Genomic DNA, 20,268 nt, shown 5'->3' with positions numbered 1-20,268 from the left:
AAACACGACTTATGATCAGAAATAGACTTTTTGCAGATTGGGATTTTATATTAATCCCTGAATTATCCCCTACATTTTCAGATCTTCACCCATGTAAATGAATGATTTTGTGTTTGGACTCTCTAGGGCAGTGATGGCGAACATTTTTGAGCCCGAGTGCCCAAACTGCAATATAAACCAACTTTTTTTCCTCAAAGTGCCAACACGGCAATTATACACACTGACACTCAGATACAGACACTCACAGATACACACACACACACACACACACACACTCACATATACACACTGACACTCACACACACACACTCACTGAAAGACACAGAGTGAGTGACTGACTGACACACACACACTCACAGACACACACACACTGACATACATACACACACACATTAACTGACAGACACACACTTATACACATTTCCCCCAACACTCACACATTACTATTATATATATATATATATATATATTTTTTAATTTAACTCAACCCAGCCTCCGTGGGAGAACCGGATTCTTCACCTGGGGTCCAGTGGGGCTGCAGGGGCTGCTTGTGCTGCTGAAGAGGCAGGCAGTGGGCGAACTGGCAGAGTAGGCAGCGAGGGAGCTAGGATCTTACTGTTCAGCTCCCTCGTGCGCCGCTGAGTGATGCCAGGAGCCGGTCTGACGTCATATTCTTGCTACCAGCATCACTAAGCAGCACGCGCAGGAGCTGAGCAGTTAGAGCTAAGGCTACAGCTTTCCCTCACCGCCTGACTGCAAATCAAGCCAGCTCTTGGGTACCCCAGGACATGAGGCTAACAAGGCAGTGCCGCCCAAGGCAAATGCCTTGTTAGCCTCGAGGAGAATACACCGCTGGGCATCCTACCGGCGACCTATGGCCGTGTGTCCATAGAGAGGGCTCGGCGTGCCAGCTGTGGCATGCGTACCATAGGTTCGCCATCACTGCTCTAGGGCCTCTGAGAGCCGAGGACACTCCATAGTGAGATGCAGAATGCTGCTGATCCTGGGTGGAACTCAGTGTTGCTGACAGTACATGCTTCATTTTTCTGCAGAACCCAATTCTCATTGAAGCCTCCTATGAGCAGGGCCCTCAACACCCTCTGTTCCTGCGTTCAACTCATTTTGTTGCAAATACTTGTCTGTTAGACCACCTATTGTAACATGCTGCAGAATTTTGTTTGGCCCTTTAGAAATAGTAATAATAATGATAATTATTATTATAAATCAGTTCATATCTAGTATCTGTTCAGCTGTATTAGCTGTTCTGTAAAATAGGACCCACATCTACACTGTCTCCTTTTGGGCACTTTCTGTTATACAAAGCACATATGGGAATGGCATTTTATCTTGCTGTAGAAAGAAGACCGTAGTACTACAATGAGGAAAAGGCAAGTAAGAGAAAGAGATGTACTGCACTAATGCACACGTTTCTAACTCCCCTGTAGACAAGGTGTAGGCAACCTTCGACATTCCAGATGTTGTGGACTACATCTCACCTAATACTATGGCAGCATAATGACTATAAGAGCATTATGGGAGACGTAGTCCACAACATCTGGAGAGCCGAAGGTTGCCTAACCCTGATATAAACCACCCACAACCCTCAACTTCCTGACCTCAAAGAATAAGTGCTGGGAGGCACCAGGCACTTAAAACGGCATCCACCACAGTCTTTATATGCCACTGAATAATTCCTAATTTTATTTACCGAAGTCCTTTTTCATTTTTGCCATGACGTCCTGTGTTTACTTGTCATCGCCCACAGTATTCCTGAATTTGTTTCCGCAGTGATTATTTTACGATTACAGCAAACCTTTCCGTACATGGCAGAAGCATTGTTAGATCCAGCTAATCAATTGATTAAAATCACACTGTCCTAACCGGTGCACTATCTTAAAACCTTTAGTTTGTGCAAAATCAAGTACGCTGCTTATTACTGCAGGAAACTGCGCAAATCAAACAAGTTACCTCGAGCCCTTTTATGTTATGTTCTTCTGGAACTCGAAGTTCACTGAGATCTCTAAACAGCCAACCCTATCATTAACCATGCTGTGGTGTTACAGCAAAATAACCACTGACCTCAACATATCATTTAGACAACTATGTAGAACCTGCTGCTATCACTGTGAGTGGCAAAAAAGTGAGAAAAAAGCCTGTCTTGTAGACTTTAATAATGCAGTAAAAGAGACCTCTCCAGATCAGACATTCAGCACTATAACTGGTTGGTCTCTCAATCTTGACAAACCCGTAGAATAGTAGAAAAACGAATATGGTCTTACGGCTTGTAGAATTTTTGAATAATAAATGAATGTAATATATTCTGTCACTGGATTCCAGAAAAAAAATACACTTGCACAGCTAGTAGAATCGCTAGAGATAATCTGATTGGTGCAGCATGGTGTTTTGTCGCGCATGCGCACTAGCCTCCCAATACTCAGTAATACTTAATAAGAATTGGATTGGCTGAGCTCATCGATCTCGATAATCTCAGTCAAGGAGGCAGGATAGCAGTGCGGAATCCAGCGCTGGAAGAGAGAAAAGGGTAAGTAACTGGGGATGCTGGGGATCTAAATGACCACCAGAACACTATAGCGTTAGGAATACAACTGTGTATTCCTAACGCAATTGTGTTCCTTTAACTTGTTAAAACAGGCATGAGCAAAAACATGCCGAACAGAATCATGCAATGGTGCAGGAACACCGAAGGAGCGAAATGCGAGGAGATCTAGAAACCAGTCAGGGACCCAAAACGCACATTTCATTAGCTTGATGACCCATTCTTCAATTGTAAAATTAGCTCTGTGACCTACTTTTTGAGAGGAATATAATATATGCTTAGATGAATTCTGCAGGACATCTTTCCAGTGGCAAATGGGATCTCCTAAGCACCAGGGAATGCATTGTGCTACCATAAGCAATTTCCGGTATACAGTTTCTTAAAGCACAATAAAAGGATACCCAATTCTGGGTCCTGACCCAAGTCTTATGAACGACTGGTATGAATGTTTACATTGTTCTACGTCTTCTACACAATAACATCATGCATTACAGGCCTTTAATCATGGAAGTTATTTTAATCTAATTAATACCGATTACATTTCAGTCACCCTGACTTGAAAAGTTAGCTCTCCGCTATGTCTGTATTTGTACGTGTTTTATTAATCCTTGGTTTCAGTGGGAATAACACTAATTCTCAGATATTTGCACAATGCTGTTCTGGCACGATTTACTGATGTCGGATGCAGACAGTATTCTGTCCTTGCATTATGCATTTAATTCCTAAAAGATACAAAATGTCTCCGGCTTGGAGTCACTCAGTGTGTGTATATGCATTCACAATTTCCATTTAATGTTCGTAAGATCCTTTATCTTAAGTGCAGGCTGCTTTACAATTGATAAGCGAACGCGAAATTTTAGTCACGGGTTTTAAAGACAGGTAACGGTGCTATATTTAGCCGTCTATATTAAGGGGTATAATTAAACTGAGTGGGTGACACTTGTAAGGAATAAAAAAAAACAAAAAAAAACGTGAAACTTCTAAGTACGTTTGTTGCAGTGGCTTTAATGATTATGTTTGCACATAGTGGTTTACTTACTAAACAGTGGATTTCTCCCCCCCCCCCCTCCTCCCCCTTGTTTTATTGATAATGCCTACATTTTGAACTATGTTGTCAGCTCATCACAATTCACTGTTAAGTAGATATACCCAACTGTGTCTTATTTTTAGCACTGCAGCTTATTCGCCTCGCATGGGAACAATCGCTTGCCTGCAGTAACCGTAAAACCTTTGCTTTTGCAAGAGACGCTTTAGGACATTAGACGGCAGTGCTATTTGCAGAGAGCTGCACTTTGATTGGTTATTTTGTGTGCTTACGCACACGTGTTTGTGACATGTTTGAGTTTCCAGTCACTGTGCCTGTTTGTTACTACATGCATTGAATGCAGGGGGAATAATTAAAATCTTTGGGAACCTGGCAGATAATAGCCAGCTAGCCAGCTACCAGAAGTCTATAATTGCGTTTGTTTCCTTTCGCTTACACCATCAGAATTTTTTAAAGTCTACTCACGTCACTGAAAACTACATAAGCAATTACTTGAATTGTTTGTCAATAAAGAGTTGTTTTTTTTTTTACAGTTTGAGATGCATAGTAACAACCTCATCAGCGTACAAAGGAATATGCTTGCGCGTACTTGATACACTCGTGAAACTGTAAAATAAAGTGTATCCAAGTGTAAAACCTTACATTCTGATACACTCGTGAAACTGTAATATTATTACACAGGTAATAGACAACCAGAGTCCAATATTTAATCCTCAGAGCTCATCAAAGTCGAGCAACCCAGGGTTATCCTCATTTATCCATTATTTGAAGACACTGTACAATACAAATGATGCAGAGAGATTAAAAGGGTACTCCATTGTTAAAAAGAAAACTCTTTGTTAAGTACATATGCCCACAAACAAAACATGCATGCATATAATTATACATTTTATTTTCATTGGAGGTAGATCTAAAAGCAGTCATTGCAAACCCCCCCCTTCTAAACCCACCCAAACTGTCTTTGTCCCAATTGAAGCTCAGTGGGAAGTCTTTGCAAGGCAGGATTAGCTCAATTGGGCGAACCAAACAAGGAAGTAACAGGACAAGTTGTCTGACAGCCAGGGGGTGTAACAACAATGTGTACATTATAAACATAAAAAAAGAGGAAACACTTTTTACAAGCAAAGCATTTGAGCTAACTAAAGTGCTTTAGACCCGGTAGTGTCCCTTTAACATGCCTGAATGTGGAAACCCTGTCCATACAACTGTGACAAATACATATCGTTTAGCATCTATAAATGTCAGTGTTGGCGTTCTTTGTTCATAGTATTTGATTGGTGTTTACTGAGCTCAAACATTCTAAATCACACACACACACCTATATATGTACGCATGTATAATATATAGATACATATAGATACATAAGAGAATTTAATTAGATAATGTTTTAGTTGATATTAACATATATTTTGGGACAGACTACAGGATGTGTCAGAAACATATTTAATAATAGGTCTGTTTTTTGGGGGGGATTCATTTTTTAGTATTTAATAATATATTTTAAAAAGACCCTTAGCCAAGCGTTAGTGGCCAATCACTGACTGAGTTACAGGGTTTTTAAAATATATTTTTTATTTTTGTCTCTGAATTGAAACTACACACTGCAGTGTTACCACGGAGATGCATCAGTGGATACATTTGTCTTCTGGCTATTTATGCCAAACATGTGACACACAATTCACAAATACAACTCTTTATATACTGTCATTTTCTGATCATCATAACAAAGGCAGAGTGGTTGAATTTGTTATATGATTATCTGTTCTCAACACAGATTTATGTACAATTGGCATTTCTTATAGAATGGAATAATATAATATGTATATTTACATGTCGTAAAAATATGCACAAATTACTGTTTTTTTGTTTTTTTTTTATCTGAAGAAAATTGGAATTGCATTGTACAAGTGCCTGCATGCAAGCCAAATGGTTTCCTTTTCTTTTTTCTTTTTTATACTCGTTTCATTTAGTCAAGATTCTGTTGGCAGCTAGAATCACACTGCTCTGGGTAGTTCAAAATATAAAGCATCCTCCAGTCTTGTTTTACACATACACCTCCTGCTTTACGTAATGCAAACAGGCAGTGAGACTGAAGAGGAAACAGCCAGTGTAGGTACCAGCTGCTTTCTGTAATTAGAAAGATATATTTAGCTGTGTTCCCAGAGCAGAGAGCTGAGTCCTACACACTCTATCCATCTCTGTGCTTTGCAAGAAAGGAGGGAGCAGGGATGTGGTGCAAAAAGCTCACTTCTAGACATCCTTCTAGATCTGTGAGTAGTAGAAGCTAGTTTAATGCATTAGACTAGCCAATGTCCATCCATTCTTCCTTCCTTCCTCTTGCCCTGAGTTTTTGTGGCATTTATGGCACTGTTGGAAAAATGACTAATACAAATTCTCATTGAAGATTTGCGTTAACGTTTTCTCACTGTTAATGAGAAACCGTCAATTTGCCTATAATTAGATTTCCTGACACCTTTTTCGTTTTAGGTGCAAAGAATGCTGTAAACACTTTGCACTTCATACATTTTCTAATTGAAGACTCCTTCGTAAGATGCTTACACTTTCTAAAAAACATGTTTATAATTTTATCTTTTTTTTTTTTTTTTTAACACACAATAATACATTTGTTGACCTTCAAAATATAGTAGAAAAGGTGTGTGTAATGAAATATGTACTTCACAAATATTTATGGTGCCAAGGTGATCCATTGCTGATGCAAACAATAATTTTGTGTTTGATAAGGAAAAATAAAATCTCAGTTTCATAGCATTATTTACAGTTTTAATGGGTAATACGAGCACAAAATATAGAGTTACATCATAAAGTATAAAGCCCATTTAAGTGAGTGTATTTCACCACCAAGCATTAATTAAAGCTTGCATGTCTGTAGCTAATTGGCCAAAAAACTCAACTATATTATGTTTAAAAAAAAAAAATATATATATATATATATATATATATATATTTTTTAATGTTTATCTCCTAATCACCAGAGCCCATTTGTATTCTTACTGAACTGTCACAGCACTTCAGAGCAGTGGATTCTTTAATAAGGGGTCCTCACAGCACAAGTCCTCTGTAGAATGCTAACAAAAGGGAATTGACTATTTGAAATTATATTAAGTCATTTTCATTTTCGTCTTGGGAACTCCTTATTAATCCCACACAATATGTTCACCCGGTGTCTGAGAAGGATTAAGAGGGACCTAAACAGGCTACCGGATTGACATTCACATAGTTATGGTGAATAGAGCCCAGCAATATAATGGTTCTAGGGACCCTGTCTAAACCCTGGGCAGCTGCCTAGTGTCTGTCACTTTATGGTTAAGCTCTGTGTATTGACATACATGTGTTTTGTTACATTAAAATCAGGATTATAACATGTAATATAGAACGCTTCCTTTATACTCTCTGGTTGTATATTTTTAGGTAATGGAAAGTAACTTTGATGAAATCCCTGTTGATCTAAACAAAAGAACAGTAAATTATACGCACATATTACTTATCCCGCCAGATTCTACTATTATAGATAAATTGCCTTAGGTTGTGATATCATATCCTTATATGTTTTCTGTTATATAGAATGTCAAAAAAGGAACAATAAAGGGAGATCTGTCTGTCAATCATTATCTCTTCATAGATATGCATTGAATCAGTGGATCTCCATGGAGATCGTTCTTTGTCTCCATGCAGTGCGTGGAGGTAGCACCTCTAGTGGCCATCTAAGTGACTGCAACTAGAGGTGTTCCTAGGCAAAGTGCTTACATTAAAAAGCCTGCAGGGACAGGCTGTAGACACCGGAAAAACGACATTGAGCTGTAGTTGTTCTGGTGACTATAGTGTCTCTGCAGTTTCATTTTTGTCTCAATTTCAATCGTGTCATTGAGGTAGGTTGACATCATTAATTAACAATCCTGTTTTGGATGGTAGAGGTCACAGAGGTACAGGACTCTGAGCTTTGCAAATTACTTTTGCGAATCCTGTCTCACCAGTGGCCAGTGTACTGTACAATGTATTAGTTACGTACAGGTAGATACTTTATTTATAGGTATATACTGTTTGTATTGTATTGTGGGACACCACTTTACCCAGCCTGGCCACTCAGTGAAGGACCTAAAAATCAAAGTACTGAAAGGGGGTTTTAAAAATACCCAAGAAAGAAAAACCTTAGAAGCCAGAATGATCAAATTGTTTAACAGCAAGAATAGAGGACTAAATATTGATTTGGGTTTCCTGTCCCACTACCAACACTTTACATGAACACTCCCCACATTATCGTAATGTTCTGTCATATGTATGAGCATTTAAACTCATTCCAATGATATGTTTATTCTATCACTATACAAAGTACTACGTATAGACCCATACGCTTACGCATGTATGCTTATATATGTGACTGCGCACTTATATTTGTGTATATGAGTTCATGTGCATGTATGTATAGGTGTTTATGCGTTTTTGTGTGTGTGTATATATATATATATATATATATATATTGTGTGTGTACGTATAAAGTGAACCATCTTCTGCACTGTCTGCTTGTTTTTAATCTCCCTCTCCCCCCTCACTCTGATCTTCAGAAAGATATTTATGACCCTCTGCAAGAATGTTGTCTATTTTCTATCAAACCTGTGTCTTATCTGCACTCATGTAGCTTTAGCCCCTGAATTCAACTTTGAATTCTATGTGTCGTCTTGCTCAGAAATGCTTCAGACTTGAGAAAGGGAGGTTCTTGTCATTAAAAAATTCTATATAGACATGTAGATGCATAGATACATAGACAGGCTTAGCACAATATATCCCTTCTAAATTTTGTCAGAATATGCAAGGCACTGTGCTGTATATTCCCAGGTATGAATGTTTAATCAAGGTAATGACAGTAATGTTTAACTGAGCGTTGGATTTGTTCATTTAAATATCAGATTTAATCGATCTAATAGCATGTCTTCTGAGCCCTGCATGGTGTGATCTAATGTGCAGCGACAAACCTAATTTAAATTGATCATCTAAATGTATGATTATTTTTTTTTTTTTTTTTTTTTTTTAGCACAGCTTTAAATCAGATTTACATTCTTATCGAAGCACAAATTGATCAAAGAAAATATCTGCATTTTTTCATTAGATTGAATGGGGATCATAGAAAATGTTTGCATTTTTTTTTTTTTTTACAAATGTTTTTAAAAAAAATCAAAAAAAAATCAAGCAAAATATTGAATTAAATGTAAAGTTTACGGTGATAGGAGTTGCCTTCTAGTACGCTGATAACATTTTGTAGTGAAGACATTCCCGCTGTACAACACCTGTCCTTGACTGGTAAAATTAATATAGACATTAGTGAATATCGTTCACCACAAGGAGAATTAGCATGGTAACAAGACAGAACTGAACACGTGGACATTTTTATATTTTAATATTATTATTATTAATATTATTATCGCCATTTATATAGCACCACCAGATTCCATAGCGCTTTACAATATTATGAGAGGGGATTTAACTATAAAATAGGACAATTACAAATAAACTTACAGGAACAATAGGTTGAAGAGGACCCTGCTCAAACGAGCTTAGAGTCTATAGATCTATAGAAACTAAATCATTCTATTATAAATACAGATTATTACTGTTATTGCTTTTCTGTAACGTGACAAGATGCATATTAGAATTAAGATATACTATTTATATCATAGAGGATCTGGACATAAGTGGCTTGAAGTATCTTCTAAGTTTGTGAAACTCAGCACTGGTACTTGCGATACTTTACGAATGTGCTAATCCAAAAGATACAGCATCACCTATAATGTCAATGACGGATGTCAGAGAGGCGTTTAATTCAGTGAGAGGATCAAAAGTGTGTTAATCTACTGGAGTCATTCATTAGGACAAGAATAGAAATGGCTTTTCAGAGCTAGGTAAACTTTAAGCTGAAAAAACGCTGAATAAATGGGGATGCTTAAAATACCCTTCTCTAACTACATAACCAGTTGCTAACCAGATCTCACCGGCTGCACATCATCTCCAACACACAGGAGTTTATTTACAAATCAATTCATTGAAAAATGTGGGCCAAAATTACTCCTAAAATACTATAACAACAACTTATATCCTCGATCCTGTCCCATCTCACCTTATCAGATCTCTCTCCACTTGTCTCGTCCCTTCTCTAACACACATCTTCAACTGCTCGCTCTCTTCTGGCATCGTCCCTGCTGACCTCAAACATGCCACTGTAGTGCCTATACTAAAAAAACCATCCCTCGACCCATCCACCCTCTCTAACTACCGTCCCATATCCCTGCTCCCTTTTTCCTCAAAGCTTCTGGAAAGACTTGTCTTTACCCGTGTGTCTCATTTCCTCAATTCCAACTCTCTCCTTGACCCCCTTCAATCTGGCTTCCGCCCTCTCCACTCTACAGAGACTGCCCTTATCAAAGTCACTAACGACCTAATCACAGCTAAATCCAAAGGCCACTACTCCATATTAATTCTTCTTGACCTCTCAGCGGCCTTTGACACCGTTGATCATGCTCTCCTTCTTCAAACTCTTCAATCGCTTGGTCTCTGTGACTCTGTCCTCTCGTGGTTTTCCTCTTATCTCTCCCAACGCTCATTCAGTGTCTCCTTCTCTAATGATACCTCCTCCCCTCGCCCTGTCTCGGTTGGTGTCCCCCAAGGCTCCGTCCTTGGTCCCCTTCTATTTTCTCTTTATACTGCCTCTCTTGGCAAACTTATTACCTCTTTTGGATTCCACTACCACCTGTACGCTGATGACACCCAGCTATATCTCTCCTCCCCGGACCTCTCCCCTGCCGTCCTGCAACGTGTCACTGCTTGCCTTTCTTCCATCTCTGACTGGATGTCCTCCCGCTTTCTGAAACTCAATCTCTCAAAAACTGAGCTCCTTGTCTTTCCTCCTCCTAATACTGATCCTCCTCTTTCGCTCTCCCTTCAAGTTTGTGGTACCAACATCAGTCCATCCTTGCAAGCGCGCTGTCTTGGCGTCATACTTGACTCTGGTCTCACCTTTGAGCCTCACATCCAGCATGTTGCCAAATCCTGTAGATTTCATCTTAAAAACATAGCCCGCATCCGCCCCTTTCTTGCACCAGATACTACCAAGGAGCTTGTCCATGCTCTAGTAATTTCCCGCATGGATTACTGTAACCCTCTCCTGATTGGTCTTCCCAAAAGCCGTACTGCACCCCTACAGTCCGTAATGAACGCTGCTGCTAGACTGATTTTCCTCTCTAGTCGTTTCTCTCACACCTCACACCTCTGCCAGTCCTTACATTGGCTTCATGTATGCTATAGGAGTCAATTCAAGGTACTTACTCACACCTATAAAGCACTGAATAACTCTAGCCCCTCTTATATCTCCTCACAGATCCATAGGTATGTCCCTTCTCGGTCTCTCCGATCTGCCCGTGACCACCTCCTGTCCGTTGTCCGCACTCGTACGGCCAACTCGCGCTTGCAGGACTTCTCGCGGGCGGCTCCCTTCCTATGGAATAGCCTGCCTACCGCCATCAGACTCTCCCCTAGTCTTGCATCTTTTAAGAAGTGCCTTAAAACCCATCTCTTTAGGAAAGCTTATGGCCTCCAAGACTAACCAATACCTCACATACCTGTCTCTTGCCCTCTCCTAAAGGGCAGTCCACCTTATTTGATTGCAAATTCCTGTCCTAATGTGTTTTACACCCCACCTCCTATAGAATGTAAGCTCGATCGAGCAGGGTCCTCTTCAACCTATTGTTCCTGTAAGTTTATTTGTAATTGTCCTATTTATAGTTAAATCCCCTTCTTAATATTGTAAAGCGCTACGGAATCTGTTGGCGCTATATAAATTGCAATAATAATAATAACTTGGCTATTTTGGCCTGACATTTTTAATTAGTTTAAGGTTTTCAGTTGAGTGAATGAGCCCACAGTTATGGATGATTCTTGTACTGTTGATAATAGATATCCCAAACCGATTGTTGGGGTTAGAAAAATTAATCCAAAGTGTGGCTGGTGGAGTTTGATGCATTCAATGATAAATGTAAAAGAAAACTATTTTTTACAAGAAATTGTAATCTCACTAAGTAACATTTGTAGAGGGCACTTAGGCCTTTTTCTTGCGCAAGAATATCAACCCGCCTCAGAAAACAATACATAGAATGCATATACTTTAATAACCATTTTACCAGATCTGCGACTCCCATAATGCTTAGCTAGAGAACTACCATTTTGACTGTTCCTGTTTTGATAGGTGTGTTACTTATTGGAAAATGGGGCTGATATGTTGTTAATAGGATATGCTATTTATTTTTCATCATTTGATGTTTTCTTCTTTTTTTTTTTTTCTTCCCAGGAGCCTGGAGAGGAGAACCTTTCACTGGACTTCCCTGAGATTGATCTGTCCCAGTTGGACGCAAGTGATTTTGACTCTAACAGCTGCTTTAATGAGTTGCAGTGGTGTAATAATCACTCTGAAAACGAGTCCAGCCAATACAGCACTGACGACTCCGAGCTGTTCCAGGTATGTCCAGATCTTCTCTTTTTAGTTTAGGATTTCAGCATTTTACTTGGAAGCCTGATTTGGGTTCAGGTCTACTGGGGACATATATTAGGAGTTATGAATAAACAGCAGTGAACGTTTATATATCTTTTTAAATAAATCTCAATGTATCATGTGTTTCATATTTTTTTTTCTTGCCATATTTGGTAACAAATTCCCATTTAATTCGTTGTGATGTTTTTTTGTTTTATTGTTTTCTTTCAAAAGAAAACCTTTAAAAGAAAAAAACCCTTGCTCTAGTACTCATCGCTCTGTTTACGTTTACATTTCTGGTTCAGGGGTTGACTCTGACAATAAACATGATGAATCTGTCCAGACACATGATATGTGCTGAAAAGAGTTCTCAACATAGTCCTTATGGTGTCTTATTCAATACGAAAAACATTGGGGGAACTTTTAGACGGTCTCACATTGTAAGATGGGCAAGTCAGGACTCGTTGATCTTCTCTTAGAGAAACCATTAAAAAAAGATATTACACATCAATTCATTCTCTCTCTCTCTCTCTCTCTCTCTCTCTCTCTCTCTCTCTATATATATATATATATATATATACATATACGCAAACACATACAGACTTCAGTACGTGTGTTTTTAAAATACCTGGTCTAGGTTAAAAATAGTGGAGATATAATTATAGTTTAGTTACTCAGTACTCCACTAATATTATTTTTTGTTGTGTTGACCGTTCCTTAAATAGCACATCTGTAATATTTGATAGACTGTAGCAATGGTTTCAAATGACTGCAGGGAGTTTGGAGCCTGGGTACCACTAGTCTGTCCCTAACACAAGCCATCTTTCTGGACAATAATTCAGGTTTTAAATGAAATTGTACTGGAGTCAGACAGAAGCATTGTTTTTCCTCTACACAGAATAATCAGTCAATTCTATTTTGATGTTCTCTTAACCCCAGAGTCAACTTTCAGCAGCTCATCCAGTGGGGGTTTGGGGAATCATAAACATGAAAGATTTGGGAAGTAAACATAAAATGTAAGCGTACTGTTTATTTCTTTTTCGGCTTTAAGTGATAATATTTCAGGATCTAACACAGTGTAGTACAATATGTCTCATGTGAACAGCTAATAAAATTGCCACGAGCCTGCTGAGATTTTTTTTTCCCACTGTGAATATTTTACTCTAGTGCTATTTAGGTACACTATATGGACAAAAGAATTGGGGCACCTGACCATTACACCAACAGTGACTTTTATGACATCACATTCTAAATACATGGACATTAATTTGTAGTTTGCACCCTTTTGCAGTTCTAAAATCTTCTGGGAAGGATTACCACAAGAGTTTAGATAGTTTTTGTAGGGTTATTTGCCCATTCATCCAGTAGATCTGGATTAGGTCTGACACTCCATTTCATTTAAAGGATCACAATAGTGTCAGGAAAACAAACCCGTTTTCCTGACAGTATGTCATCTTTGGGGGACCCTCACCCTCAGGGTCCCCCTCCCGTGGCGCTGAAGGGGTTAAAACGTTACTTGACCAACTGCATTGTGCAAACTGTAAAGTTTGGTGGAGGAGAGTCAAGTGCAGGCCAGTCAGGTTTTTCCACACCAAGCTCATCCAACCATGTCTTTATTGACCTTGCTTTGTCCAAAATGTCTTGGTATACTGAAGCATTAAGATTTCCCTTCACTTGAAGTAAGGGGCCTACCTTAACTCTTAAAACACAGCCCCATATCATTATCTCTCCTCCACCAAACTTTACAGTTTGCACAATGCAGTTGGTCAAGTAACGTTCTCCTGGCATCCACCAAAAGACTCAGACTCACCCATTAGACTGTCAAACAGAGTAGCGTGATTCGTTACTCCACAGAACATGTTTCCACTGTTCCAGAGTCCAGTGGCAGCATGATTTACACCACCTGATGGCATTGTACTTGGTGATGTGATGTTTGAATGCAGCTGCTCGGCCATGGTAATCACTTCCGTGAAGCTCCCTGTTTTTGTGCTGATATTAATGTCAGTGAAAATTTAGAAGTCTTCAGCTATGGAATCAGCAGATCGTTGGTGACTTTTACTCATCGTGTGCCTCAGCACTCGGTAACCCTGCTCTGTGCATTTACTACATCTTCTGCTGAGTTGCTGAACACTTCAACTTGCCAATAAAACCACTTACAGTTGACAATTAAATATCTAACAGGGATGATATTTCACGAACTGACTTATTGCAAAGGTGACATCCTATCACAGTACCAAGCTTGAATTCACTGAGCGAACCCATTTTTTTTCACGATTGTTTGTAAGTGCAAACTGCATGGGTAGGGGCTTGATTTTTATGCACCTGAGGCAATGGGTCTGATTGATACATTGGAATTGTATAATTAAAAGGTGTGACCAAATACTTTGTAGTGCATTTCTCAATGCTATTAACTATTGGCGAACAAAAGATTGAGATTCGGTGGAGCATGTACAGTTATTTGTCTATGGTTAATCACTGTGTAAGCTACAGCTGTTGAGTACAAAAGTATACTCCAGTTTTTACAGAATACTCAAAACATAATTTACCTCTCTGCATATTTGCTGGTGTTCTGGTTATGCATAGGAGTAATATAACCGTAAACGCCTTACAGGTATTTGGGTGTTTTGTACGTACTCGCATGACCATGTATGTACATATCATAAGCATTCTTCCTATGTCATAGGCCACTCCCACTCTTTGAGAATTAATTAAATATTGTAAAAGAGGTAGCAGTAATTCCTCCTACCTCACGATTGGTTAGAAGGTCACCCTTCAGCATTCTATGTAGGCGGAAACTTTATGAATGCAGCCTATCAGGTAGAAGTCTGTAGATTATATTATCCCTTTAAACAGCCCATGAATAGCTTTGTTTTGAATTAAATCAAAATGTCTTCTCCTCACTTGTCTAATGGCATTTTTTTTCTACCTTCAGATTATAGACAGTGAAAATGAGGCATTGCTGGAAGCCCTCACACAGACATTGGATGATATGCAGGAGGATGATATCAGCTTGTCTGCCTTCATATCCTCTGGAGATGGGGACTTCTGCCCCTTACCTGATCTTCTGTCCAAACCCAGCTTCCAAGCTGAATCCCCTAAGAGTCCAGAAAATGAAGATAAGCTGTCTATAGTAAGAACCACTTCCTACTGTTTAAAGTGGAAATGGATGAGAACCCTGAATAGACGCCTGCATGGGTATGATAGGCAACAAAGGTCTGAATTTTTTCATTTAAGGCTTTAAAAAATTATACAAATCTCATCCATATGTTATATGTGTAAATGTGTATTTATCTTTAACCGACACACAGCGATTCTCTCAGGGGGGGAACCGCACCACTTCCGCAGCGACACTTTAGGAAGTGCCGTATAAACCCAAGAAGCTATCGTAGTTCCATTGCTAGCTGTAGGTTCTGCCTCTTAAGGAAAGATACTATGTCTTTGTTGTGGGGTTCTGTGCAGATGAGAGATCTTTTCCCAACCAGATATACAGAATTTTAATTGTGTAATTATGTGTTAATTACAGAAAACCTAACACGCTGTCTTAATTGCGACCCTTGAGGGCCACGTTTAACACATATGAAACCTGCACAAACATGGATCCCAGAATAGAGGCATTATTCACTGCTTAAGAATTAGATAACATACTGATCTTTTAATATAAATCAGGGTGAATTTTATAAAATCCAATATATTCTGTGTGTTTTTATTTATTGCATTTCGTGTATGCATATATGATGGTTATAGAGCCATCATATATGTTCTATATCAGTTCTATATATATTTAGTGGTAATGTGTATTTTGCCATAGCCATGTTCAATTTTTACAAAGATCATGGCATTCTTTTAGTGACATTGAATGATGTGTGCCAGTGTGATTGTGGGATATCGTAAGAAAGATGTTTTTAGTCATGTATTTGTAATAGTTAATACATACTAGATTCAGCCCATACAAACTGTATACAAAGTTGACAAAGACTCTTGAGTCTGTGTCAAATTCGTAATACATGTCATTTTTATAGCTACATGGGAATTATGACTTCATTATAGAAAGAGGAAAACTTGCTTGATTTAAAGAACCTTACTAGAAATTTTGACCACAAAATATTTGAAACCATTGTGTTTTTTAAGACCCTGATTAATGAATAGATATGACATTTTTATAATAAATATTTTGAGATAACCCATACCCATCACCTTTGCAACTTTGGGTCTATAAAAAACGGCAGATTAAACTATTTTATCCCTAATGAATTTTAACCCCTTAAAGACCAACACTGTTTGAAGGTACTATTCCAGAATAGAATGATCCATTTAACAAGGCTGTATAGTTCTACAGATTCTAAATAAACAGGGCATTGCAGGCGAGCATAGAATCTTTATGGATCAAGATGGGATATAGCAAAATATAACATTCTGTCCTTAATGAGTTAACTTATTTAGAATTAAAAATAATGTAGTATTCATACACTTATATCATTAATAAGGTCTGTACATACATGTGCATAAGTAGATATGAACACACACGCACACAATATTTACATGCGTGATGTAAAAATGAAGTACAAGTAGAGCACTCTTAGGCCTTTCAATAAATTATAAAAAAAACAGATAAAATTCGTATCTTGTAATACCTTTTTTTATTGGACTAACAGAATTTTTTAATGACAAGCTTGAGAAACTTGAGAAATGAAGGTTCTCACGAAAGCTTGTCATTAAAAAAAATTCTGTTAGTCCAATAAAAAAGGTATTACAAAATACAAATTGTATCTGTTTTTTACATCTACATCACTGGACTAATACGGCTACAATCTCTACTTGAACAATAAATGATAAATTAGGGTTGGTTTCTCATACATAAGTGGTCAGTCTTTCAGTCTGATTAGAGATTGTCACATTGACCTGTCTGTATTGGAAAGATAAATACATATTTTTGAAAGACCTTTTTTTCGAAAGACTCATGAGTGCCTTTATCTCATTTTTCTATCTCTTGGGATCTAGTGGCTATATAGCTTTACATTATTTCATTTACAATGAGCACAGCATTTATCATCTGCCCATATCTGTCTGTCCACATACATATTGCACGGTAGTTGTTTTAGAGCAGTGATAAACAACAACTGTTACAAATGCAGGCTTTATGTTAATAAGGTGTATACATGGCGTATACATAGCTTGTTGGCCATGTATACACCCTTTGTGCACATTTTTTCATCCAAGCATTTTTTTCCCCTTTGTTAATATCACAAAAGAATGGTTCCCTTTAATTTATACTTCTCATCTAGCATGTCAGCCGTGCATCCAAATGATTTCATATTACCCACTAGTAAAACATTGACAAATTGTCTTATGATAAGGCTCATTTATCAGGTGTTCACAAATGAGTACTTTACTGAATGTAGACAAATTGAAACACATTCCATTTTCTATTTAGATAATAAATATTTTGTGCAGATATTATTTGTGATTGGATGGAGGTGTATTCCGGCTGGTTCCTTCTTTGTAAAAAAAAAACAACATGTGTATACACTCGTCCATATGTTTTCTAATTTAGTTTAGTTTATTTTCAGTATATTAAACTTTCAATTTTATTATACATATTTTTAATACCTATTTGCATAAGCTCAGTTATGAGCTTTGTAATACATTAATGTGCACACATGGAGTGTTGTGAGGTATAATAAACATTTATTTATTATTACAGACACACATAAATTCTATAATTAGGTTGCCCATTTCTAATTTGTGTGAAATGGTTAAAGCACCTAGTCATGTTGAGAGATTTTATATTGCAATAGGAGCCTGTAATTGAAGAATTATATCTTGTTTAAAAATACATTTCAATAGCTTCAAATCAGTAAACCGTAATTGAAACAGTTCACACAGCATGCCATTGTGAATTAATGTGTTTAATAAATCATTTGGATGCAAGCACCATGCTTGTTCACTGAATACGTTTCTGCCGGCTTTATGCCGTTTTAAGGATAAACGTTTCCATAACTCTAGACATCATCAGACTATTAAGATGTTTGATGGCCTCCATAGCTTGAATGTAACTTGAAACCTCTCTCTGACCTACGATATTCTATGGAGCAAGTGCAACAGTGAAAGCGGCTTTGACCTTTGATGGTCCAGCTGTTGCGGCCTATTTTTCCAAGATACTCAGCCATCCACTCAGCAATCTGAGCATCACTGGAAACGGTACTCAACAGCTGGAGTTCCAGAGGTTAGTCATCAAGGATAGGGTGGTTGACAAACGTTAGTTACTTTGAGAGAGCAAGCATTCCAACATATCATTGCATTTAGCTTTGCTAAAAGGGTAGTGTAATGCCCTTTCGAGGCAATTCGAGCTCTGCTGCAGCTAGACTGCACTTGTATCTGTGTAAGCCTTTACTTGGGTTGTCGTTGACCTACTTGTAAAGTAGTGAATGTATGCTTTGAATGTCAATATATGTGCATGCGTGCCGATTACATCGAATAGAATCTGATGTGTCTTCGCATAATGTTTTACAGCTGAAGAAGTTGCTCCTTTCCCCAGCTCAGATGCCTGTGAGTAATGACGCTCAGAATGATGGCTGTACTCGGCGCCAAGGAACTTCCAAATTCCGTCTTCAGAGAGGATGCTCAAAGGTATGTTTTGAGGTGCTTTTCTTTGCTATGCTCTAGGGTAGAACATACTACTTTGAAAGTATGCTTAAAAGAAAATGTGATTCAGTTCTGAATTTCCACTAACAGTTTACAGTGTATGTAATCGCTGAATTTAAATAATAAAGTACATTTCTTATATTTATTGTCCATTAAAGTGGAGAGCTTTCTTCATTAGCTCTGATTGCTCTCCCACATCAGTAAAACAGCTACAGTATCAAGGCTAATCAGAGCCTAATCACTGCTTAAACTATCAATACCTACAAGTGTGCCACATATCCCATCCTATGTATGTACACCAGGCTGTAGTAAGAAAATATCTTTGCCAGTTACGGTTTTCAAAAAGAAAACCCTTCTGATAACGATTATGATCAAAAGTACAATATCTCTAAGCACATACATGCAGTGTGGATTTATTTAAAAGGAACACGCCAGAACCCTAAAGCGCATTTACTTGCTAAACAGCTTTATGTATCCTACTTTTTTTTATTTTGCAAAAAGTGCAGATTTCAATAGAAATTGACACTTTAATAAATTAACCTGGTTACACCCCCATGGCTCTCAATCAGACAACAGGTCCTGTTACTTCCTGGTTTGGTTTGCTCAGTGGAGCTAAACTCATGAGGAAGCAATTGCCCAGAGCACCTGCCTTACAAATACTTCTCATTGAGCTACATTGAGAAGTCTGTGATTGGACAGCTACAGAAAGTCTGGGCAGGGTTAGAAGAGGAGGGCTTGCAAAGGCAGCAGACAAGAAAACTGCAGCCTTTGCAAGCTGTTTTTAGATTTACCCCCAATAAAAAAAATCAGTTTTCATTTGGAGTATATCAACTAAACAATGATTTTTACTTATTTTGTCTTTGGGCAGTGGAGTGTCCCTTTAATTAATATCCGGATATTAACTTTGAAGAAAACAGATGTACTAGCATTCTATATTATTAGTATTATTATTATTGGCATTTATATAGTGCCAACATATTCCACAGCCCTTTGCAATATTATCTGAATAAGAGTAATTATTCTATTATCAGATGCGATTTGGTAGGCTTAGGTGACTGGTTCTGAACCAGTTGAGATAAAAAAAAAAAAGGAATAAAAAAACAACAACTTTTAATAAAATTTAGATTTCTTCATAACTTTTAGAAGCCATGGAAGGAGATTTATGCTGCTTATGGTTGGGCATAGTGTTAGAATAGAATGGTGCATTAGAACATCATGTTGAAAAGATGTGTAGAATTTACTAGGGCCCTTGAGCAGTGATAATTAAAAATACAATTAAAAAAACGTAATTACCTTTTTATTATGTTTTTGTAATACAATATCTACAAAATGCATTATGAGCAAAGATTGCCTCCAGTGTAGACTGCCATCTGTATGTTTCTAGTTTAAGAGTTAAGATGTAGGTGAAAAGTAGGTTTCTCTGGCAGTCAGTGCTCATATGTTTCATTAGCTTTCTCATTATATTCATTGACCTTTTGCTTTGAGTATTCCGAT

The 20,268-nt window shown here is 37.9% G+C and overlaps 1 protein-coding gene across 3 annotated transcripts in view; it reads left to right on the top strand.

Moving 5' to 3' along the window:
* The window catches only part of PPARGC1B (PPARG coactivator 1 beta), a 91,247-nt gene that overhangs the window by 54,623 nt on the left and 16,356 nt on the right, over nt 1-20,268 (top strand). For 2 of the 3 annotated variants that reach the window (XM_063447334.1, XM_063447335.1), the window contains exons 2-4: nt 11,953-12,120; nt 15,065-15,262; nt 18,643-18,759. In XM_063447334.1, coding sequence (XP_063303404.1) covers nt 11,953-12,120; nt 15,065-15,262; nt 18,643-18,759 — 483 coding nt within the window. The other variant, XM_063447336.1, reaches the window with a different exon arrangement.

This window comes from Pelobates fuscus, chromosome 3 (assembly GCF_036172605.1).
Source record: "Pelobates fuscus isolate aPelFus1 chromosome 3, aPelFus1.pri, whole genome shotgun sequence".
NCBI classification, from domain to species: domain Eukaryota; kingdom Metazoa; phylum Chordata; class Amphibia; order Anura; family Pelobatidae; genus Pelobates; species Pelobates fuscus.
The sequence above is the reverse complement of the archived record's forward strand: the minus strand, read 5'-3'. Positions and strand labels throughout refer to the sequence as shown.